At 52.8% G+C, this 24,114-nt stretch overlaps 8 protein-coding genes across 8 annotated transcripts; 4 read left to right on the forward strand and 4 right to left on the reverse strand.

Moving 5' to 3' along the window:
* Positions 1 to 290: 290 nt before the first annotated feature.
* Positions 291 to 2,834, reverse strand: AYL99_07698 (hypothetical protein; the record flags this gene model as incomplete). Its single annotated transcript, XM_018839207.1, has 1 exon — positions 291 to 2,834. The coding sequence occupies one exon, from the start codon at positions 2,832 to 2,834 to the stop codon at positions 291 to 293; it is 2,544 nt and encodes an 847-aa protein (XP_018691975.1).
* A 489-nt stretch (positions 2,835 to 3,323) lies between these two features.
* Positions 3,324 to 4,553, forward strand: AYL99_07699 (hypothetical protein; the record flags this gene model as incomplete). Its single annotated transcript, XM_018839208.1, has 1 exon — positions 3,324 to 4,553. The coding sequence occupies one exon, from the start codon at positions 3,324 to 3,326 to the stop codon at positions 4,551 to 4,553; it is 1,230 nt and encodes a 409-aa protein (XP_018691976.1).
* Positions 4,554 to 5,992: 1,439 nt separating this feature from the next.
* Positions 5,993 to 7,004, forward strand: AYL99_07700 (hypothetical protein; the record flags this gene model as incomplete). The annotated part of the gene is made up of 4 exons (XM_018839209.1): positions 5,993 to 6,177; positions 6,234 to 6,566; positions 6,626 to 6,899; positions 6,954 to 7,004. 4 exons carry the CDS (start codon positions 5,993 to 5,995, stop codon positions 7,002 to 7,004), a joined length of 843 nt encoding a protein of 280 aa, XP_018691977.1.
* Positions 7,005 to 8,726: 1,722 nt separating this feature from the next.
* On the reverse strand, positions 8,727 to 10,351 carry AYL99_07701 (hypothetical protein; the record flags this gene model as incomplete). The annotated part of the gene is made up of 2 exons (XM_018839210.1): positions 8,727 to 8,810; positions 9,047 to 10,351. The coding sequence occupies 2 exons, from the start codon at positions 10,349 to 10,351 to the stop codon at positions 8,727 to 8,729; spliced, it is 1,389 nt and encodes a 462-aa protein (XP_018691978.1).
* A 273-nt stretch (positions 10,352 to 10,624) lies between these two features.
* AYL99_07702 (60S ribosomal protein L20-B) lies at positions 10,625 to 11,644 on the forward strand (the record flags this gene model as incomplete). Its single annotated transcript, XM_018839211.1, has 3 exons — positions 10,625 to 10,673; positions 10,974 to 11,335; positions 11,492 to 11,644. 3 exons carry the CDS (start codon positions 10,625 to 10,627, stop codon positions 11,642 to 11,644), a joined length of 564 nt encoding a protein of 187 aa, XP_018691979.1.
* Positions 11,645 to 13,064: 1,420 nt separating this feature from the next.
* Positions 13,065 to 14,097, reverse strand: AYL99_07703 (hypothetical protein; the record flags this gene model as incomplete). Its single annotated transcript, XM_018839212.1, has 2 exons — positions 13,065 to 13,971; positions 14,027 to 14,097. The coding sequence occupies 2 exons, from the start codon at positions 14,095 to 14,097 to the stop codon at positions 13,065 to 13,067; spliced, it is 978 nt and encodes a 325-aa protein (XP_018691980.1).
* A 2,176-nt stretch (positions 14,098 to 16,273) lies between these two features.
* AYL99_07704 (hypothetical protein) lies at positions 16,274 to 18,741 on the forward strand (the record flags this gene model as incomplete). Its single annotated transcript, XM_018839213.1, has 7 exons — positions 16,274 to 16,577; positions 16,641 to 16,713; positions 16,793 to 17,197; positions 17,255 to 17,375; positions 17,432 to 17,536; positions 17,975 to 18,220; positions 18,283 to 18,741. The coding sequence occupies 7 exons, from the start codon at positions 16,274 to 16,276 to the stop codon at positions 18,739 to 18,741; spliced, it is 1,713 nt and encodes a 570-aa protein (XP_018691981.1).
* Positions 18,742 to 19,435: 694 nt separating this feature from the next.
* AYL99_07705 (hypothetical protein) lies at positions 19,436 to 23,903 on the reverse strand (the record flags this gene model as incomplete). The annotated part of the gene is made up of 2 exons (XM_018839214.1): positions 19,436 to 23,638; positions 23,691 to 23,903. The coding sequence occupies 2 exons, from the start codon at positions 23,901 to 23,903 to the stop codon at positions 19,436 to 19,438; spliced, it is 4,416 nt and encodes a 1,471-aa protein (XP_018691982.1).
* Between the last annotated feature and the right edge of the window lie 211 nt (positions 23,904 to 24,114).

A 24,114-nucleotide genomic window follows, 5' to 3' on the forward strand; every position in this document is an offset into this window, starting at 1 on the left:
GAAGGGACATGTTAGATCCAGATTCCATGGTGGAGTTGCAAGGTTGGAAAACTTGTGTACACTATTTCGGCCAGATTCTAGGGATGAACTGGCACAGAACAGTTCTGCTTGGTTTGTGGTCTGGCCCAAGACCGGAGAGATGGCACAGTGGAAAGAGTGCATCAAGTCTCGATTCTTTACAATTTGAGACTACCACTTGACCCAGATTCGGCGAGTTTTTATACCCAAACGCCTCGCTAATCGGCAGAAAGCATAGCATCCCTTCTCCATCAACAAGCAATATTGTTCCATCATTTGTTCGTTCCCAAAAAGTTCAGCATTCGCGCCATCCATGACGGACTTGCCGGAGTCCCTTCATTTTCACCATTCAACTCCCGAGCCCGCGCCTCGATCAGCACCACGTTCCTCTCGAAGTCGTCCACTCCATCCTCCACCTCCTGCAGTCGACTCTGCAGGCTGTCCAATTCATAGTCCATCTTCGCGCCCAGCATTTCCATGCGTCGGAAATTTTCTGTCAAGGCCGTTTTCTCCTGCGACACGAGATCGGACGAGGTAGCCTGTAGAGTCTGGTACTCCTCCAGTCGATGATAGTACAGTTCATTGAGTTCTTCGAGATGTTGATGAGCCATTCGATCCAGGCTCTCCACGTGGACTACTCGGCTTTCGGTGTATGGGATCAGACCTTGCTCAATGCGCTGGATACGTTTGGCCTTCTTTTGGAGAGAGGCCACCAGGGCGTCGCGCTCAGCAAGTGCATTGGTCAGGTCTCCCTCGATCTTGCCTTTCACAATGCCTTCCTCCATAACGTTCTTGCCCGTGTCCAGAACGGCGCTTTCTACCACGCTGAAGGAAAGACGCCGGTTAATCCGATTCTGTCGGGGGCTGTCGATGGTATGGCCGATCAGTTGGACACTGCTCTGGGTCCGTCGAAGGACTCGACTAGTGAGACCTTTATATGGCATAGCAGCGGAGAAGTTGCGATAGATATCTGCTTTGAACTCATTGCGTAGGTCGGCCAACTCGGCATCGACCTTCTTCTTCCTGGGCGAGTCGCCTGGTAAGGCGGGGCGCAATTGCTCCCGATGTGATGGTATTCTCTTCTCGGTAGTCGTCTGGGTTCGGCGGAGGGGCTGGCGCTGCACGGCGTGAGGCGAAACTGGATCAGTGTTGACCAAGGCCAAGTCAAAAGCACGAGGTTCAGATGGCTGCGGAATCCCGGTCGCCGTCCTGAGTGTGTGGTCTCGAAGATTGGACCTGGTCACAGCGGTTTCGACCCAATCCTGGCCCTCGTCAAAATCTTTCTGATAACGATGATTAGAGCTCCTCAGGCCCCCGACAGCTCCTCGCAAACGGTGCTTGCCGGATTTGGAGTCCGACTGATTCGTGTACATCGTATCTGTCCGTTCAAGGACATTTCCGTCTGAAGTGGAGTCATGCTGATTGCCTGTCCAGAGGAAATTGCCCTGGTCGTCGGTGCTGAACACTCTGCCTTTGAGATCAAGATCACCAGTCGGCCAGGCGAACGGGTCACCCGACTTGATGGGCTTTCCTTGCCAGAGCCACTTCATCTTAGGGCCAGTAACCAGCTGAGCAAAACGTTCAATGTCCATGGTTTCAGCTTCCGAAATGCCTGCCTTGTCACGGCCTCCCACTATGCCCATGACCATCTCCCCTCCTTTGCCACTAAGCTCAGCAACGGTGGACTTGACTGCCTTTGGTACCGTCCAGCCTTCACCGCTGGCATTCTTGGCTGTAGCCCTGTGAAGACGGTCGAGAGTCTCTCGGTCGAGTCGCCGGGTCTTTTCCATTTTTTGGCCTTTCTGGAAATGGCCGATGGCCCTTTTCATTGACACGGTATCCAGGACGTCCTTTCCAACCGGAGATCCGAAGGCTTTGAGACGATTGTAGGCTCCAATAAGAAGCCCAAGAAGAGCTGCCACCGTGGTCGGTCCAAGAATGCCGTCGCTGGGTTCGACATTGTAGAAATAGGTCCCTATATCTGTCCACCAGTCGTTGATGGCTCGCTCAGTTACATCGCAAAGCAAGCCATCGGCATATGTTGGCTGGAGCTTGTCGTACATGACCAAGGCGATCTGGCATGTCCTTACAAGTTCCATGACAGATTGATATAATGGCACCGCCTCACTCGTCCGGTAGAGGTGGTGGAATTTGGCGACGGTACTGGATTGAGGCGGCTGCAAGTTGATCCCCGCTCTCCCTGAGCACCCCATGCGCTTGAGGTCCTCGTTGACAATGAAATCGTCGCGATGCTTCCTGACATCGCCATCTGGAACAGGGATCACAGTAAGGGCTGATGGAAACCCACTGAGGTTGGTGACCATGAGTGCGCCCAGGGGCGTGTCTTTTTCTTTCGCGTGATATTGAGAGACTGCTTGGAAATAGACCTGCAACCTCTGAGACCAGGTGCTCTCGTCACTGGGCACAGCAAGGACGTTCACTAATATTGTGTGTGATGGGTCGCCTGTGTAGGTGCAAATGATGAAAGTGGGATGGCTTCTCGAACAGGCCCATTGCTCAACCACGTACATCTCATACCCCTCGAGACGTCGCCATCGTTCTATAGCATCAGTCGCCGGATCTTCTTCCAGGTAGCGAAAAGCGACGGGATCGGCGAAAACGAGGCGCTTTCGATTCTGGGCTGCTCGCCCCTGGGCGGCACCGCTGGAGGCCGGACTGGAGGTGTCGACGGCATTTGGCTTTTGGGTCTTGTATTCGTCTTTTGGACTCGGTCTAGCAGACTTGTCCTTGGGCGACCCGGTGAAGGAAGTGGGATGATGGTATGGGGTCAAGAACCCCGATCCCACGAATGACATTATAGTCTGCGGTGTGCACTGTGTAAGGCACGGTGCTGGTAACACTAGCCAAACATACGATCTTTAGGGTCTTTCATCTCGCGTGAGTGTCATGATTCTGCAAATAAACGGTGAGTTAGGGTGGTTGTGCTGGTGCCCTTCAGAGCAAGGTCATAGTTTCAACGCGCTGGTTGGTTGGCAGCTGACGTTGCCACTCCAAGCGCAACCCGCTTTGCCCGCCACACCCGCTTATCAGCCAGCTATTACTCCGTCCATCTCACGGGAACCTGCCCACTTCGTGTCGAAGCCTGTTCATATGGCACCGTCACCTGCATCTCCTCAAACACAGCACTGTTTCGAACTGCGGTCACCACTTATATCCCCCACCGACCGAGATCTTCTGTTAGCAAGCTCCCAACACTACTCCGAGGACGAACTGGCGACGATGATGCAAGTCACGCACAGGTTATAGCCCACAGACGCAGACACAACCAATGACGGTGGCCCGCCATGGACAATATTCAGAAAGAACACGAAAAGGTGTGGAACAACAGCAGGTTGTCGAGGACGACTAGTCATGTGGACGACATCATTAAAACCCTTCAAAGGGCAAGGAACGCCATCGCCGAAGATCCCACATCAAGACAGATTACTCTGGCAAAACTACAGAACCCAGTCAAGACGTCATTCGACGGCATCTTCTCAGGGTTGAAGGACACACATGGACTGCACAACAAATATACAAGAGCATTGGACAAGGTTTTCAAGGACAAAGTGCCGAGCAGCGAGATTGACGCCCTGTCCTCACATCCTGCGTTGATCAACCGAGCAATCTACTTGCATTTGCTTCGAGAAGGGCTATTCGATGTGGCGTCGACCCTTCATTCTGAGGCGCTTGAGAGACAGCAGGCCCAACAGGAGACAGCAGCCCATTTGAGGTTGGACGTGTCAATGGATCACCCCCTCGGGCTGGACAAGACGGAAGAGAACATGCACGAAAAGTTTTCGAACATGTACCACATTTTGAGCGAACTCAAGGACCACCACAACTTACAGCCTGCTATCGACTGGGCTAGGAGCAATGCCGTAGCGCTGGAAGCTCGTGGTAGTAATCTGGAGTTTGAACTCTGCAGATTACAATTTGTCAACCTGTTCCTTGACCGTCGAGACGGGGACCAAGGCGATTTCGAAGCACCGATACGTGCTCTTCAATACGCGCAAAGAGAATTCCAATCTTTCCGTGGTCGGTATCTCGTCGAGATACAGCAGCTGATGGGCGCCATACCTTTTTGCTCGAATTTGGAAGAATCACCCTACAGTCTCAGATTCAATAATACTACCACGTGGGAGGAAGTTGCGACCTCTTTCACTCGAGAATTCTGCTCACTCCTCGAGCTATCCGCAGATTCACCGTTGTACATAGCAGCTACTGCGGGAGCAATCGCCCTACCTATACTTCTCAAATTGCAGACGATTCAGAAACAGAAAAGGACAGAATGGACATCACAAAACGAACTTCCTGTGGAGACACCTCTCCCTCCGTCCTATCAATTTCATTCGATCTTCGTGTGTCCTGTATCGAAGGAGCAGACCACGGATCAGAATCCACCGATGATGCTGCCGTGTTGTCATGTCATTGCACAAGAATCGTTGCAGAAGCTCAGCAAAGGCGCCAAGTTCAAATGTCCCTATTGTCCAGTCGAGAGCCATCCAAAAGACGCAAAGATAGTTATTTTGTGAGTGATGTTTCAGTGGGAACAAACTGCAATGGTTCACTTTTGTGCTCTGCGACGGGAGCTTCACTTATACTCACATCTGCATCAGCAAAGGATCATGAACTGCACGACCCAGAGCCGTGCATTGGGACATTGTGCATAGGTGAGGAAACTTTGATGAGCAGGCCAAGGGGTTAGGACACATGGAGATGGTCGTAAAGCTCTCTTCCTGAATATGGCCGAAGGGACTTTTGTTCCATGATATCCAGGTGGTCGTCTTACAGCTGCATTTACAACATGTTAGTGATGTCACCTTGATAGATTAATCAGATCCAACTCTGCTCTCTTTGCTTCTACTTGTGTGATCTGGGAACACGGATGAGGTCAGGCCTCGAGGGCACTAATGCAGGACACTTACAAGTGATCAACAAATGGCAATCAAAGCACCAGTGGCACCGTGGACGATGCAGGGCCGAAGACTTTGTTCTTTTCTGTTTTGGGCTACTGAGCTGCATATCAGGGACGACGCCTAGATGTTTCATGTTTTTTGCCTCACTCCGCTGATGGACATGGTCCGTCTGTACGAGTACACCATCTTTTTTTCTCAATATGCTAGTATCCCCGGTGGAACTCCGTTTTGCTCTCTCCTTGTAGCCTTCGAATCCGGTCTTTTCTCTTTTGCTTTCCTGTGACGATCTGTGATTCGGTGACACCGGCTGAAAAGCGCTTCCCATTATGACTGTACCCAGTTGATCGGCCGATTCTGAGGGATTTGACTGGTCACTCTTTGGTCCGGGGACAAAGGTTCGGGTGGCGAGAAGGCGACCCTCCGTGCCTCACTAGCAACATGCAGTTTGCTACAGAACTAGACCATGGTCCCCCGGGTATCCTTGGAACTCAGACCAGGCATGGGACACCGTGGGGCGAAAGCTGCCAGCCGAGTTCGAGTCACATCGAGCCAGTCACTAGGCCAGTCACACCCCATGTTCGGGGCGCCCAGGGGACCCACGAGGCCCTAAAGAGCTTGCATACCAGTCACATGCCTACGCTCTCCGTTCGTGTAAAGTGGGCTCCACCTGGAACGCGGGAACGTGTCAGGCTTCCGACAACTTCATCTAGGCTGGATGCGGCCTGGGAAACTCGTAGCATTGATAAGCTTCCCAGCAGCCTGCCCTTGGAAGGGGGAGCAACCTGGCCGCCATGTCCGGCCATCAAAATCAGCTCTTTCTCCTGCTGTCAGAATGTTCTCCTCAACCTTTCTTCCTTACCCTGCCTCATTCCATCAACCACAGGAAGTTTTGTCCTCGTTCCTTTGCCCACTGTATTTTCATGCGTCCATGTTGTCTTCCATCGCTTTCTTGCCGTTCTCAATTTGACCACACCTGCTGCTCCTGACTGTCGTTTTACACATAACTCCATCATACAAACTGCAGGAGGCTCGTTGCGCAACTGCATCAGACAACAATGTTCAGCAGTAGGAGACCACAACCATCAAACAGCTTCTCCTCTCGATATGGAACAGGCAAATCCACAAAGCCAAAGTCTTCGTTCCGAGAGCAATCCGTCACCCGGGGCCTCCAGCGCTCCGAGTCGATGAGGTCTCAGAGAAGGGAACCCAGCACCCATCATACAAGCCCTCCAGTTGGCAGGTAAGTGACAGATATCCTCCCCCTGTCGGGCTCTACTGACTGGCATCCTGCAACAGTACCCTCACTTCGGCCATCATCACCATCTGCGTCGGTCCCGAGCAGAGGCTCTTCGCCGGCCACGAAGAAGTCCTCTCGCGCTCCCCTTTCTTCGAGGCTGCCTGCAAGGGCCAGTTCTTTGAGTCCAACGCCAGAAGGATCAACTTGCCTGATGAACAACCAGAGATCCTGTCTGCTGTTCTGGAATACCTCTACAAGGGAGACTACTATCCGAAGCTGTTGCATAACAAGAAAAAAGATACTTGGGAATTGGAAGATGAGGCAAATGGGTCCAATGTGACCATATATCATCACGCAGCCAAACAGAACCTGATGAGGGATACAGTCATCTAGTACGTCTTGCCCACCAGCGTTCTGCTTGTCCGGCGATACTAATGACTCCTCCCCGCAGTTGTTCAGCCGAACTGTATGGCCTCGAAGAACTCAAACGCCTTGCCCTTCGCAAACAAGGTCTGCGACAGGGCATGCAGATTTCAACAATCCTCGCCTCGGCACGCTTCGCTTACAGCCACACGCCCGACTCTGACTCAAAGCTTCGTGCCCAATACCTCACCTTGATCATCCGCAGCCGCAACAACTTCAAGAAAAGCGGCACCATGAAGGTCGAAATGGAGCAAGGCGGCACCCTGTTCTTCGATCTTTTCGTTGCTATGTGCAACCATATGGTTTGTCGGCCCTTCTTAGCTGCATAACGCGCATGGACTAACCTGACGACGTAGGACGACCTCAAGACAGTTCGCTCACCCTTTGCGTCGCCGTTCACTCGCTAGAGAGTGACTGGTGATGTGCTCACCGTTTGTATCATGCCCTCTCCACCTAAATTGCCAGCTACGTGGGAGATATCTGATCCCACCACACCATTGTACCAGTTTGCTGTGGATTATCCCAGCGTCTCGGAGTTTTATTGGATATTGTCCCCTGTCGGCTGCCTGCTTCTGCTACTCTTTGTATCATTATCCAACCCCCAAAAAACCAACACTGATTGACTGTCCTGTCCTACATCGGAAAAGGGACGAGGTCGATATCATTTCCAGAAGGGCGGAAATGTAAGACTGTACTACCATTTCGGGGTCTATCTATAAGAGAAAAAGAAGACCGGAGACAACAACGTCGAGAGTGGTGGAGAAATTGCTCAGTCTTTTTATCTGCTGTCATCTTTTAAGAACTCAACCCTTGCCTGGGACGCATATGAGGGAATGCTTCGTCTAGGGAGAAATTAACGCAATGAAAATGATGGTTTTCACCAGCCTGTAGAGACCCCGAATCCTGACTGTGAATTGGAGCCCGCATCATCGAGCACGTCTTAACCTCATTGTGCTCAAAGCAGTATAAAAATGCCGGGCACAGCGATCCGCCTCAACACCCCCCCTTTTGCCTTCTTTTTCAGTCAGTCAGGTTGCGTTGCTTTCGTGCCCCGTAGCAGTGCCTCCCGCAGATACTATTGGACACTTGATAGCAAAAAAAAACCAACCGGCTGAGCTGTTCTGAGTCCTGGTCCCGGCAAAAGAGCCACCCCTCCAGTTTCCTAGGCCCAGGTCCTTCGCTAATGCAAGCCGCGGGTGCTTAGCTCCAGGCAACGAGAGGTAGGCAAGGGGGTCAAGGGGGACTTGAGTTCCTCGGAGCGTGGACCCTGAAGGCTCATAGTAGGACTGGCCTGCAGGGATTCTTTGTATCCATACTCGGGCTTGCGTTGTGTTTGTGTGCGGTGATAATGGGGCATTTGGACCTTGCTTTGAGAAGCAAAAGGTGGGTCGAAACGTATATGGCGCTCCAGCACATGTCTTCGGTCGACACTTTGCCTGATCACATCCACATCTCCTCTCGCTCACTTCCCACCTTCAGCCTCCGTGATGAGACCTTCCCATCTGCGTGACGTGACATGCTTCCATGTGCCGATCAACCCGTTGCCTCTTCTCGTTCCTAGGGTCCGTCTCTTTCGAACCCACTGTGAGCCGTAGTGCTTCCCCGAGAAGATGGAGGTGTGGGTACTCAAACATAGTGCTCAGCAACTGTCAACCGAGCACACTTCTACTTGAGCCAGTTCCACCAGCTGTTGAGACCGAAAGCAGCTAGCGCGAGCATCTCTACCTGTCGGGCTGCATTCGATTTCCCTTGCCGAAGAGATGGCTTGATACCTGAGGAACATCGAGCACCACTCATTCTTGACATCGGATGACCCAATCGGCGTTCACCTTGGCCAAGAGGCTGCGAACTAAATTGTGTGTGGGTATGTGGCCCTCTGCCTGCATTTCCGGCTACATGCTTGCCGTGTTTCGATCGAGACGGGAGTCTTTGAAATGAGATTGTTTGCTATAAATGTACTGCGTACGTTGAAGTCGGCACGGTAGTTGACAGTGGTGTTACATCGACATGATCCAGCCATCCAATAGCATCAGGGCGGAAAGGAAGTGGTCGTGTGAATTGTCAGTCAAACATACGAGCGTCGACTTCAGCCCGCGAGTCAATGTTGCACTGCCATGTGTTCTTCGGGTTCAAACACCGGTACCAGGAAAGGCGCCAGCCTTACTGAGTACAACGATGCCTCGATCGCGAGCAATATAGCCTTTCATCATGTTCTGTAGCGGGCAAAGAACCAGACATTTCAGTCAGCATTTGCTTTTCTAGGTCATAGATTGGAGGAGAACTTTTGGGAGTTGAGTCCACACGCATCATGTCGCACCAGTCATCTGGCAATCACCAAGGCAACAACGGCTTAGAGCCGTGTTTTGCAAGGAACAACCCTGCTCGTCGAGAAAAAGATTGAGGCAAAAAGATGTTGACAAACGAACACAAAATAGACAACGCAACGCACCTTGTAAATCATATTGGCCAAGAAACACTCAACCTCGTCCCTATCGACCAACACATCCGTGGCACCCTTATAACTCACACGCATGCCAGCCTCGAATTCTTCGATGCGAATTCTGGTTCGACGGATTTTGCCCGTGACTTCGCCAGTCGTTGCATCCTTGGTTTCCTCCCATCCAGCTGCCAGGCAGACTTTTCGGAACAGGTTGCGCAAGCAGAGACCGCGGGTGCGCTCAAGAGTGAGATAGACACGGCGTCTGACTAGTTCGGATTCAGCTTCAGAAAGAGCGTTATCGAAGGCGGCGAGCGAGCCGGCGCGAATGGCAGCGAATAATGGGGTGAAGATCTTTACCAGAGTTGGATAAGGAGCCAGCAGGGCGTTTGTAGGCAGTTGATGGTGGTTGACGATGTGTGCCGGGACGAGATAAGTCAGGATCTGCTCTTGGTTCTTCATGGAGTCCTTGTGACACAGTTGAAGTGCCTCCATCAAGTTCTGTTCCGCGTCAACGTAGTTCTCTTGCAGGAACTCAATAACTCCGCGGTAGTACTTGAAAGTGCATTGGTGAGATTTCGGAAATCGCGCCAGGTTCGGGATGTCATCTGCTGCAGCTTCTAGAGCACGAATGACATTTTTGGTAAGCGAGACCGAGTTGAGTTTGAAGTACGTCTTGAAAAGCAAGTTGGTGGTGCTGTAGATGCCCCATCGACGTGATTCACTCTCCTCGGCTCGGTCACTCAAGCATATCGTGAACATTCGATTGATGGTCCAGGCGGCCTGCTCTAGTTTCTCGTTCTTGTTTGTGTCGCCCATGATGTCGTCTGAGAAGCCACTCGCAAAGACGTCTCCATTTCCCTCTTTGGCTTTAGTCTCACTGTCTGCTCTCATTCCTATCATGCGGAGATACTTTCCGGCAACACTGAGACACGGAACCGTCCAGGCTTGAAATCCAAAATTGGTGTATCCTCTCACCAAATGATTGCACAACTCCTTGTACGCATCAAATGCCTTGGACCAGTCACCGGTGCCCGTGCCTTGCCGTAGCGCGACGAGTTCCCTCACGCATTTCCACAGGGCAACAAAGATATCAACCCAAGCGTTAGCTTCAGCTTTGGGCAGTTTGGCCGCAGTGCGGGCTTGAATGATTTGGTAGCGTACATCCGCTGAGACCGTATGATAGTTTGATATCTGGGCGAATGAGTCGAGACGATGAGGGTCACGCGGTGTGTCGACTGGAGCCAGACACGAGGCCAGGAGTGGGCCATAGCCTACCCGCTGGGCTTCGTGGAAATCCGCAAAGACGCTCCCCATTAGACCATAATATTGTGGTGAATTGAAAGGCAAAGGGCGAACGATTTGTATTGAGGGGGAAGTTTGTTGGAAGGTTCCCCCCAAATAACGAAGAAAGTCCGACCGACCAATGACGGGCCAGCTGGGAATAAATGCCAAGGAAATGCGCAACTCTTGGCACACGAAACCCTAGTTCGAAACTTGAAATCCGAAGCCTCGCTGCTGGAATCTCTCAGCGATCAAAGCACACCGACGACGAGCCACGTTTTGACGTCGATCAACTACAGTCAAGGTATGTTAGAATCCGTCTCTGGAGATTTCACTGCTAACTCAGCGCAGATGGGTAAGTCTCTGCAACACAATCCCTTCCCCTGCGAGCCACTTTTGCCGAGTCGAAGAGCGTCCACGAGGAATTTTCAATTGGAAGTCTCTGCAAAGGAATTTACAGAACCACGATATGAAAGCCTGTGAAGAGACGTATCCATGAACGGAACAGCATGCATGGAGTTTCAGATGCAGAAAATCGAAAGAGAAGGAAATCATCATCCATCCTGGGATTTGAATTTCAACTGCACTCAGCACTCATGCTCAAGGCACCCGGCTGTTGAAGAGTAGAGCAGAAACTGACTTGTCCGCCCAACAGGTCGTCTTCAGGAATACCAGGTCATCGGGCGGTCATTGCCCACCGACACGAACCCGACGCCGAAGCTGTACCGCATGCGCATTTTCGCACCCAACACCGTGGTAGCCAAATCGCGCTTCTGGTACTTTTTGTCCAAGCTGCGCAAGCTCAAGAAATCCACTGGCGAAGTCGTCTCCCTCAACGTCATCCACGAGAAGCGGCCCCTGAAGGTCAAGAACTTCGGCATCTGGATCCGATACGACTCGCGATCTGGCACCCACAACATGTACAAGGAGTACCGCGAGATGAGCCGCACCGACGCCGTCGAGGCCCTGTACCAGGACATGGCTGCCAGACATCGTGCCCGATTCAGGAGCATCCATGTACGTTTTTTCTCCTTAATCCCTGGTCGTTGATTCTGTTGCTCTTGAGAGATTAGAATAGTCCAAAAAAAATCTCCCCGAGACCTTGGCATTTCTCCTTTGATCTCGAAGTGCATGGGGGAAAAAAGACTTGATTGCTAACCATGCACGCCGCAGATCCTCAAAGTCGTCGAAATCCAAAACCCCAACGATGTCAAGCGACCATACATCAAGCAGCTGATCACCCGCAACCTCAAATTCCCGCTCCCCCACCGCAGCAACCGAACCAAGAAGCTCTTCACCTCCAAGAGACCTTCCACATTTGCTTAAAGGATGACGACTGTTGGGTTCTCTCAATCGAGCGGGCCATGACCGTGACGGGTTTTCTTGCGAAACGGAGGGTGTTCACGCGTCTAGATTCGCGGTGCGGGAGAGAAACACATGAGGGTGGTGGGGTTGTCGTCGGGGTGGATTTGTGGTCATTGAAAAAGATCCCTGACATGAAAGAAACTGCAAAGGAGAGAGAGAAGGGGAGAATTAGATTGCTCGAGCTACAGCCAGCATGAGACAGTGACCACTCGAACAGCAATGACGACAACAAGTAGAGCGAGGGCGTGGTTTCGTTTACTGCATTGCCTGGGCTTACGACCCAACGCCATGGGGGGAAGAAAAAGAATATTGATCAATCAATCAAGTCCAATCCAAATCCATCAGTCAATCGCAGAGATGTGCCTCTGCTCCTGGTTCTCCACTAGCAGAGAGTGTGTGCGCAAGCTTTCTTCAACCACCTCGTTACCAAGCGGAGGATATTGTTGCTACGACTGCTGCTGATGCTGCTGCTATTGCTCCTCAGGCTTGCCGGTGGGTTGTACACAGAACGAAGCGCGTAAACCCCCTAGATCCTTGCAGGCAAATGTAAAACTGCCTCCAAAAGTTGGAATTGACGTGATGTCGAAAGGATCAGCCATCCCGTTCCACGTCCTGATTGACTCAACTCTACCTCGTAAAGTGCTCTCTATCTCTCTCTACTTGTCCTCCACCATAACGTGTCTTATTATCCAGCTGTCAGTGATATGTCGGTTCCGTGTACCAGCATAGAATGCCTAACTGACCTCATGCGTCCCAGTCTCACAGAAAACAGCACCGATCGCCTCAATGAAATAAATGACTGGGTGAGAGATTGAGGTGATGAGAAGAATCTTACTTGTGGTTGTTATAGTTTGCAATTGGTAGATTTAGCCATGGCCTTTCGAGAGAAGATCGGATCCTCTGCGAAGATCCTTCGCGCCAGATCGTGTAGCAGTCTCCCTCGCTGGAGGTTGGCTGGTGTGCGTCCTTGTCCTTCCCGCCGCTTGCAACGGCCCCCATCATACGAATCACACCTTCTTCTCGATGAAACGGAGGACCTGATGAAGATGGCAGGAGTAGAGAAGATAGGCGCGCGTTCACACAGTTTCATAGTCCAGAGATCATATTATTATTGTTTGGCACGCTATAGATCAAAGGTATCCAGCTGGGAAAATTGTTGCCAGGATTATGTGCGCTCTGTAGATGACAGGGGTAAACCAAACGGTGCGTAAGTTGTAGAAATATATGGCATGTGTTCCCCACCGCATGATCCTCTTGATGCTCCCTCAAATGCTCCAGGCATGCTAACGATTCTTGCTGGTACTGTTTGTCCAAAAGTCAGACACGTCACGCACAGGAGAAGAAAAGCTCGGAGATCCTTCCAGAGCGTAGCGGCTGCGGGTTATTGTTCGTTACGGTGAGGTGCTCTGGCTGTGATGATATGAATTTGGTTGTAGACGTGGACATTGGTATCAGCAGCCTGGGCCAGCGCCTCGTTGCAAAGGCGTTTGACGTGATCGGGAGGCCAATTGGAGAACTTGCATAGAGGCGCAAGACTGATGGCTTCGAGCCCGTAGGCACCACCGCCGTTCCAATCTGCTCCCATCATGAGCTGCCACCACTCTGACATGCGGTGCATGTAGTCCTCGTTCTTGCCCCATGTATTCAACGGGATCTGGAACACAACGTGTTGGATATCCCTGAACCCCACACGCTTCAGCGTCTCGACTACCGTCGGATCCCAGTGAAGACGACGACCGGCTGCCTCGTACGTGGCCTTGATGTAGAGTTCCCACCACTCTGTCAGCTTTCCATGCTGCAGCGTGCCGTCGTCACAGCGAGGCTCAAAGTCAAACTCGACCCATTCAAAGTAACCGCCGGGCACAAGATGGGCGAAAATCTTCTGAAAGAGTGCCTCCCAGTTTGAGACACTGCCCAAGCCCATCTGAAGGTGGATCAGGTCCCATGACGCTTCTCCCAGAGCCCATGGTCCCTCGTAATCCCAGGGGACGGTGTAGTCGACTGAGTCACTGGGGTTCGGAGGGCCTTGGAATTGTATGTCGACGCCTCTGAACTCGGCGTCCTTGAAGACGTGCGACATGTCTATGATCCAGACGCCGGTGCCGCAACCCAAGTCGAGGACACGGGGCCGGCGAGGTCGATCATCCCACCCGTCTGTCTGCATCTGGAGAATTTCGTGCGGGACTTCGGTGATCCGTCGAGGCTTGGGTCTGAGGACCTTGAGCATTGTGTGCACCATATCCATCCTTCTCTTCTCCGCCTCGTCGTGGGGAAACAAGTATTGGCCACTGAGGTTAAACTTGAGTTAGCCATTTATACGAGGGAAGATTTTGAAGTGCTTACAGTCTATAGGCACCATATTCTCGGCCATATCGTTGCACTCTGGTCCTCCAAGGAGGAAGTTCCGGAGGCATCGATGGCGTTGCGGAGGGGCGTAAGTGGACTTCGAAGTTTGGAGGGACGAAGAATTTGGATGCTTGCGATTGACCTTCATTCATCCTTTACCACAATATACCTCGACGAAGGCGGCCGGCCCGGACCCGAAAACGGCCACCCACCGCTTTGACTTTATAAAGTTCGTGACACTGAGGGACCCGGGTCTGAAGATGGCCCGCCTGGGATGCGGGAGAGGGAAGAGTTACACCACCGCGCCCCAGAAAAGCGACCGACCTCGAATCAACCAACCCGGAAAAGAGGGATCGTGGCACCATACATCAAGGATTGTGTTTTTGCTGTCTGCGGCCAATGTGCGTCTGGAATGTCTGGGGTACAGAAAGCAGTGCCTTGCAGCGAAATGACTGACGGATAGATAAATGGAGCGAAGAAGTCTTCGGGCAGTCTTTCTTATGTTCCGTTTTCCGTCGATGGCTTCTGGTTAGGCGATCAGCGCAGCCTCCCGCCCGTAGGAGCCAGATGCGAAGCGTGTGGACTCTCCTCTTGCGTCCTAGACTAGCCACTGAGCATTCGACCTTGGAGGTCGGGTTTGACGAAGCTGCGGGTCAGAGCCTCTACAATGCACCCAGGAGGGGTGGGAAAGAGAGGGAGGGGCGACATGGCAAAATCCCACCAGTTCACACGAACGAGGGCCGAATCGGTTTCGTCAGATGAAGGGCTACGAGCCACCCACAAAGAAGGGTCGACGTCGGCATTAGGGTGGAGAAGCTCGAACAGCGGACAACAGAGTAGTGGAGTGATTGATGCACGACAGTCAGACAGATTGGGACAGCTGGGGAGGGAAATCCCAGCCCGCGTGCAGATTCTTCATGGAAGAGACGGCTGAAGGCTCCGAAACTGGGATGAGGGAGCTAGGGAGGGTGTGGTGAAAGAGTTTCCCAGAGTCAGCCAACAACAAAGTTGGGCTGCGGGTCGTTGCGCGCGCTAGCCAGCGTGCCAGCCCCAGGCCAGGGCATTGAGGTGCAAGTCGCCCAAAGAAGAGATCTATTCAAGAGGCCAAGGATAGCAGAAAGCGACCCATGTTCGTGCAGAAAATGTTTCCATCCTGTGACATGTCAACGACTATTAACCCCCGCAGCAGTGATTGTTTGCATATGTACAGCTCGGTGCCACATCAAATGCCAAATGCCCGTCAGGGTGGGCCATTAAGGACCCAACTACTACTGAGGGAGTTACTGACTGGGGCATTCCAGACTCTTGGGACCCAGTAGTGGTTCAATGCCGGCACCGCCGGGGCCTGGCATGGGCATGGGGAGGGGGATGCTTGATTCCAGAGCGAGCCGAAGCGCCTTTAACTAACCGGGTAGCGAATAGGCACTGCTATAGCTGGCACCCCTGGTGGTAGGAAGGTCCCGTGCCCATGGCCGATGACCGAAAGAATGCCCTCCCAGTGCCTCCCAACACAGAGTGCTCCGGAGAGTGGCCCCGGTGCCCTATTAAGTCACTTCATCCTCGGCCTCTCTAGCGGTTAGGTAGCCTCTAGGGTCGCCCCAACATTGTTTGCTCGCTTAGTTACTTGCGAGCAGATCTGCGAGGAAATGCTTTTTGCCTTGCATGAAACGTGCCCACCCACTGACTCGCGAAAGGATACACAGCCATGTTATGCAGCTGCTGAGGCTGGCTGACTGACTGTCTGTGACTTTTGCAACTCCTTTCTGTCCGCTGCATGGTCTGCCAACGCCCTCTGTGTGACTTCAATCGACGATCTTGACTGAAGAGAGGGGCTTCCAACCACTCCTTCATACAGGAGGGTCGCAGTGGGAGAGGGGCATGACGAGGGGGCCGGTGGTTAGCCTAGTAGTGGCCACCAGGCCTATTTCTCGCGCCTGCGCCATGCCATGCCATTCCATGCCTCTACCCCTCCGTACATCTCCGAACCGTAACTGCGCTGATCACTGTGGGAAAATCAAGCCGCCACCACTATCACCTACTATTGCTCGTTCCCCATGATTCGTCGCCGACCACCACTACCGACATCCTTGAACTCAATGTTCTTTGCTCTTCTTCCCTTCCCAAAACCCCCCCGTCCTGCACACCGCCAGTCGTTCCCAGCATTTGTGTGAAGGGTGGAAGGGCCCCTTTTGCTGCTTGATCCCCGACTAGCCTGACCTAGTGCGCATCCTTCTCCGGCTCGACATGCTCCAAACCTGTCGAGAGCTGGCCAGCTGTGCGCCGTCCAAGCATGAGGACGTTTACATTTTTGCAATAGCCCCCGTCACGGGCCGTGGACTTGCCGCTATCACCTCTGCAGATGAACTCCTCCTTCTCAATCGAGACGACCTGGCTGGTTCCATCCCCGTGGGGATTCAAGGCGTGCCCCGTGGACTCTCTTCGTTGGTGGTTGAGGACCAGGGATCGACTATCATTTGTGCTGGAAACGATGGAGCTGTGGCAGTTTTTGACATTCGAACTCAGTCTGCCGTTGCCCACTTCAAGTCAGGTAGGCCATCGACAGGATACTTCTCTTATGGTACCTAAGCTGACGGACCATGTTTGCTGCAAGCCATACCGGTCAATTCTCTCGCCTCCAGGCTGAACGACGTGGCTCTTGGCAGCGAGGCGATAGTATCCATCTGGTAGGTCTGCATCTGCCCTGTGTCACATCCGACAGTCTCCTCTTACCCAAGTACATCAGCCACTGACTCAACCTGGTAGGGATCGAAGACAAGCGAAGTTAAGATGGCAGACCACTGAGGTCAACGATGAGATCACAGCGTTGGGTTTCCACCCCTCCAGGGATAATCTGCTTCTTAGCGGAGGTGATGACGGTGTAGTTTGCGTGTTCGACACCCGCATCCAAGAAGAACAAGACAGTTTGCTTCAGGCCGTCAATCATGGTCCAATTCACAAGGCAGGCTTCTTGGGACCGAGAGACCTATACGCTTTGAGTTCGGACCAGAATCTCGCCTTGCATTCTCTCACGGTCGATGACGCAGATGTTGAGCCAGATCAGCCAGCACCAGATCAGTTGGGGGACCTCAGACCAATTATCCCCTGCGAATATGTGATTGACATCCTGCATAGCGGCATGGATTATGTTGTAGCTTGTGGCTCGCACAGGTCCGTATCACCTCGCTCCACAACTGCCATCTTTTCCTAACCTGACTCCTTGGGCAGTAATTCTCGTGTGGACCTGATCCGTGTGAACCGGGGGATGGGCCTCAATTTTGACCAGCGAATCGTCCTCGAAAATGCACATGGGGCAGAGGTTGTTCGATCAATATTTGCAGACGAGACCGTGAGTCATGTTACACTGTCGATTTCTGTGTGGTGTCATGTTAATATCTTGCTCAGAATGGTACCATTTTCACGGCAGGCGAGGATGGACGGATCATGGCGTTCCGCCCACACGACAGCAGTCTACCTCCCACCCCCGCCAAAACGACGAAGTCCAAGAAGGTCTCGGATACGAGATACAGACCCTATTGAACTAGCCGCGGGGAGCCACCACGATGCACGCCTTCCTCGGACCAAAAGTTGAAGTCAGTGGACTGAGACTAGGTCGCGCCTCCCGACAGTACAGCGCACAGAGCGTCTGAATGACACGTCTGGTAGCGTCGACATGTTTTCTTTCACACTTCCAGACACCAGCACAGGCCGTGTACCGCCCGACATCCCGTAAACATGCATCTGTTTTTCATCTGCAGCCTTACATTGCTCCAGCTCGCTCGATCTCTCAGTGTCGACTGCCCCTGCGGGTGGCTACTGAAAGAGCAGGACACTGTTTACACGCACCGACTCTATGAAAATTTCTCCCAATATCCCGACATGGACTCACTTCTCAACAGTCGAGGTGCTGCCAAGTTCAACCGAGACTGGATGATCTACGATTATTAGCAGCGCGCCGACAATCCAACCATCCGCTTGAACGCCAAATATGACTGGACTAACGTCCAGATCAAGGGAAAGCACCTCGTCATGAGACAGCGTGGTTTCAGCCAAGCAGACTTAGATGCTTACGCGACCGTCAGCATTGCTGGTATCCAAAGTCGAGAGATTGATATGCGCTATGGAACCTATCGAGCGGTGTTTAAAGTCGAAGGCTCCCATGGCGGCGCCTGTGCGGGATTCTTCTGGTATCGTGTGAGCATCCTTATGCCTGACTTTACGAACCCGAGAACGGGACGCTAAACCCTGCTACACAGGATGATCGATCAGAGATTGACATTGAACTTATTACTAAAGGCACTTCGCTGGTGAACAACACGGTCAGCTTTACTTCGCACCCCTCTCAAGCACCAGATGGCTCTCCGGTCCCTGGTGCGACGCTGGCGAAATCCTTGAGCGATCCCGAATTCAACCCCGGAGTATTTCGCGAATATCGATTTGATAGCCACCCGGTCCTTGGGGTCGCGTACTATGTCGACGGCAAGCTCGTCCACAAGAATACTCACAACGTCCCGAAAGAGGGCGGCAATCTACAACTCAAGCTGTGGGCCGACGGGAACAAGTGGTGGAGCGGAACACCCAGCACCACAGACGTCTTTATGACTGTTGGCAGCGTGGTTGCATACTACAACACCACGACTTTGGACCCTGGTTGGATACACAACTGCACAGCTGCCGGAGGCCCAAGCGAACGCACCCTCTGCACCATCTCATAGCTCCATTTGATCCTTTGCACCAGTGGCAGAGAGACACGAACGCGATAGCACTAATACATAGAATCCTTCCCCTCCCTGATCCTGGTCCATGCCTCGCTTAAATGTTTTCATACTTGCCCGTGCAGTCGGCGGCTTTCCCGCCTTGCCTCCTGGACTCGGCTCTGCCATCAGCGCTGCGACTTCCTCTCGCTCCGCGTCCAGTCCATGCACACACCAACATCGACAGGAGAGGCATTGGTAATCAACAGAGTAATTAATTACCCCCTGTATCACTCTGTGCGCGGCATAGGGAGGTAGGCAGCAGATACTGCTTGTGGGCTGTTCTCCCCATTCCCCTCCCTCTCCTTGTCCCACTCGTTCCACGAATTAGGTCCAGGTCTAGGATCTCTCTCACTGCACACATCCTTTCGGTTCGGTCTCGGTCTATTGCTTGCTTTATCATGGCGAATATCGAAGGTGATACTACTGCATATACGGAGTTCCTCGATGAGTATTCGGAATGCTACAACCACGGTCCTGGTCAGGGCCATGGCGACAGTCACTGTGATTGTAACGAAATAGCTGAATATCAATCCCCCCCCGTTTCTTGCATATGGTTCCCGTATCCCGAATCTAGCTTCCTTCCGATTGATCTTATGAGGACTCCCAGCTAGAGACTGACCCGTCTTCCTCCTACTGCCAGCACACCTCGATCTCATGATTCGTATAGATCCTTGAACCAACTTTCCTCCGCCCTCAGCAATGCTCTCGGCTCACCCACCTCCACCACCCTCCCCTGACTCAGGACCGCGACGCGATCCGAATCGTCAATGGTGTTCAGCCGGTGCGCCACCGCAATGACGGTGCAGTCGCGGAATCTCTCGCGGATGATCTGTTGCATGAGCTGGTCGGTCTTCACGTCGACGCTCGCACTGACTTCATCCAGCACCACGACTTTGCTCTGACGCACCATCGCCCTGGCCAGGCAGAAAAGCTGCCGTTGGCCGTGGCTCAAGAAGTCCGGCGTCATTGTGGCGTCCAGACCCCCCTTCTCTTGGATGACGTGCCAGACTTGACACTTGGTTAGCGTGGATATGAACATTGCGTCGCGCTCGCCGCGTCCCAAGGGATCGTCGGAGTCGCCATTCGCGGCCGTCCATGGATCCATGTTGAACCGCACGGACTCGGTGGTCACCCACCAAGGCTCTTGTGGGATCACATTGAGCTTGCCACGGAGTGTCTCGCGTGGAACACGAGAGATGTCGATCCCATCGATCTGAATCCGGCCACTGCGAAATTCGAGAAGATGAAACAGACTGGCCAGCATGGAACTCTTGCCACTTCCGGACCTACCACAAATACCCAATTTCTCACCACGTCGCACGTCCAGGTCGATGTCCCGCAGAACCAGCATAGAGTCTGGGGAGTAGCTGGCTCCAAATCCGGTGAAACTCACCTGCCCGTGCTCGGGCCACTGGTTCGGCACCGACTCGACTTCCCACGCTTGGTGCTCCGATTCTACCTCCGTGACAAAATTTCGGAGACGGCTGATGGCTCCAATACTGGTCTCTAACTGAGTCCAGGTCCGCACCAAGTTTGTCAAGTTGCTGCTCAGGTTGACGGTGCTCAATAGACCCAACCCGACAAGTCCCGGCTCGATGGACTGCCGCTTCGCCACGATAATCACCATCAAGATCGTTACAAGAGCAGTCACCAATAGATCCAGGACAACCCCGAGCCATTGTTGAATACAGTACATGAGGTAAAACGGCCGCTGACTTCGATCCAGGAGCTCCAAGTTCCGCTGGGCGAATTTATCTGCCCATCCAAAGGCACGCACACTTACCAGTCCGGCGACGGTCTCACCGAACAATGTGTAAAGCGGGGCCTTCTCCTCCAAATCTAAAAGACGCATTTGGCGACTGGTTCGCAGATAGTATTTTTGGATTCCATAGAGGGCGGCGAGGACAACGGGAATGGTGGCAGCAAAGTATCCCGCGCCGGAGGCGGCCATGAGTCCCAGTCCGGCAACGCAGGACACAAGAGATAGTACGAAATCCGCGTATGAAAATGGCAAGTCGGAGTCGACAAGAGCCATGTCCTGGCCGAATCTGCTCGTGGCCGCTCCAATATCGGTGCGGGTGAAGAAGGACAGTGGCGCGTTCAGGACTGCTTCTAGCAGGCGAAGATGGAGGTTGCTGGAGCTTTTGGGCTGCATATCAAGAAGGATCTGAATGACCAGCAACACGATTGAGACAGCGGCAATAATGCATGATATCCCGAAGATGACGATGAATGTGGTCGCTTGAGAAGGAGTGTCGCCCGGGAAGACTTTGACCAATACACCGGGTGCCTGACTGGCAATGACGAAGAGAAACGCCCACACAACGGACAGCAGACTCGAGATGTATCCGCAAGAGCGAAACCAGAGCTTGTATGTTGACCACTCGCCGGTCCTTCGCAGCAGATCTTGAGCAATTTCATTCTCCTCTTCGACTGTCTGGGATCCTGTGGATACTTTGAATACTGTTTCGACATCAGCCGATGTCTTGATTTCTTCTTCCTTTGCGGGGTCGTCGTGCTCTTCTCTGAATCGAACGTCGAGGCTGTGGACATAGCCACCCTGATTTACCAGAGCGAGATAGCTACCCTGTTCGCAAACTCGGCCATTTGCGTCGAGGCTCACGATGCAATCTGCGTATGGGAGTCGATGTACAGCGTGAGTAACCAAGATGACCGTTGTATTGTGCCGCCTTAGGGGTCCGGAGCGACTGAAAAGCTTCTTGAATATCAGCTCCTCCGTATCGTTGTCGAGGCCAGAGAAGACATCGTCCAGCACAAGGATGGGCGCCTTGGAATAGACAGCTCTAGCAAGAGCAAGTCGTTGTCTTTGTCCGCCGCTCAGAGAAATTCCTTTGGAACCGATCATGGTTTTGTCGCCCATTGCAAACATGGAGACATCTTCTCTCAGTCCACAGCAGTCGATGACTTCGTGATACCAGGCATCTCCTTCGTAAGGAATATCTCTTGAGTCCGGACCGCGAATGGTGTCCCTAACCGTGCCATTTTGAATCCAGGGCTCCTGATCAGCAAAGGCGACAGATTGACTCGAAATATAAACAAATCCACGAGACACCGGGGTTTCGCTCAGAACGCCCTTGAGCAAAGTGGACTTTCCGCAGCCCACGGGACCGATGATCATGGTAATCCAGCCAGCGCGCACGGACAGATCGACATCCTGCACGACGGGAGCACTCTGTTCGCTCCAACCGAAAGAGCAATTTTTCAAGACCAAGGCCTCCGAAGTGCTCCTTCTCGCTTGTCTCAAACGTTGCATCTCGACAGACTCTGCACCCACCGCAAACCCGGACCAGGAACCGTCCGAATCATCGGGATGGGCCAGAGAGAGCCGGTCATCGTGGCGAGAGTTCGAGAGGAGATATTTCTGAATCCGTTCAAAGCATGAAAGGGAACTCGCCAATTGAGGACAGCTGTACAACAGGTTGTTCATGGGTAGTTCAACCAATCTGAATATAGTCAAAATGCCGAAGGCGGTCGCTATATCGAGGGCTTCTCCGGTGTTCCTAGACTTGATGTAGTATAGAAGGAATGTTGCAAAGGGTGCAAAGACAATGTGTGAGTTTTGGACGAATATCTGGACATTGTTGATAATACGATACCGCTTGCATTCGTGAATCTCCCACTGTCGAAGTCCCTGCGTGCGATCCTTGACAATTGAGGACATGCCGAGGAGTTTGACATTCCTCATAGAATGGAGCAAGGCCGAAGTGAAAGAGACACGAGTCTGGACTGCGGTCAGCCACCGCTTTTGATATTGACCGATGACTTTGACCACCCAGGCCGCGCCCAGCACCGAGAGTGCATACACAATCGCTGGGGCGTAACATGCAGTGCCCAGGTTTCGATACAGCAAATACATGGCGATGCATAATTCGACCATGCTGCCCCAGGTCATATGGAATAACGTGAGGGGATCAACAATTCTCTGTATATCAGATGACATCAAAGTCAAAGACGCCGACGGATCGACCGTGACGACACTGAGATCAAGCGTCTTTTGGTAAAGTAGGGAAATCAGCCCTCCTCGTATTTCAGTGACGCAACGATTCAGAAGATGACGAGATGCGGCCGTGAGAATAGCTTGCGCGAGATAGACCAGGAAGTATGCCCCTGCCAGTCCCCACCCGACGGCCGCGGTCTGGTTGTGACGGTTCCCGACATATTGAATAGTTTCCTGGACCAGGAACGGCTGTGCAAATTTGACCCCGGCGAGGAGAAGGCGAGGACAAGCCGAGACCAGAAGCGGCCATCTCAGGACGTTGGCCGACACGAAAAAGAGGGTGAACCGGTGGTGTTCTTTGGTATCTGCCCACGCCCGTCCGAACCGGGCGGAGACATTGGTAGAGGCAAGTTGCTCATCCAGGTGATAGAGATCGTCCAGTTTCAGGGTCTTGCCAAACCCCTGCCTCAATAACGGGTTCAGCCACCAGAAGACTGATTTGTTGTAGACACCACTAGTGGCCTCCGGCGGGAGATCTCGATATGGTTCCAGGAGGATACTTCGCTTCTCGACAGCTTCGGTGACCAGCACTCCCAGCTTTATCGCCAACGACAGGGACAATAGATTGGCAATGCTTTTAGCAGCATATCCACGAAGCAGATAGAACGTCCGCAACTGTACCGCACCGAAAAGACACGAAACGACCAGATAAAGCCCGATGATGGTGGACGGTGTCACCGAACGAGAGTGCTCGAAGCAAGACAGAACGAAGAGCACGCAAGAGGCTGCAAAGTCAAGGGCAGCCGCGGCGACAGACGCCTTCGTTGCTGCTTCTGAGTTTGTTGCTCGGGCGAGAAGCACCGTCAATTGCACCGTGACAAATGCAGATAGAAGAACCTAGGTAACGTGAGCTCGTCTGCTGGTCCAGCTCTGCGAACAAGCGTCTCACAAGCTTGGTCAACCGGCTCAAGGAGGTGGTGACCTTGTTCGGTTTGCTCGTCAACCATGCTGCTCTAGCAGTCGCAGAAATGAGGAAGAGGGTAGCGGGAACAATGGTAAGGATGGTATCCTCGAAAAGGACTGTGAAGTCAAAGTGCCTGAACGGGCCCTCATACGCGGGACCGAATAGTGAGTCCGAACTGTTGGACACAAAGTACGCCATTGTCGCTGAAGACGCCTACCTCGATGCAAGCTTGGACATGTGGCGGTTTGAGCATTGATATGTGCCTGGGCAGAAAGATGCTGCCTAACTGAGCACGACGCCGGATCAAGATCCCCGACGAGGATCATGTCTGTTGGACGTAATATCCCACCTCTGACAGTAGATTTTCGAGACGGCCAACCAGTAAGCGCCGGGACAGAATGCATGGTGC

Source organism: Fonsecaea erecta (assembly GCF_001651985.1).
Source record: "Fonsecaea erecta strain CBS 125763 chromosome Unknown Scaff6, whole genome shotgun sequence".
NCBI lineage: Eukaryota > Fungi > Ascomycota > Eurotiomycetes > Chaetothyriales > Herpotrichiellaceae > Fonsecaea > Fonsecaea erecta.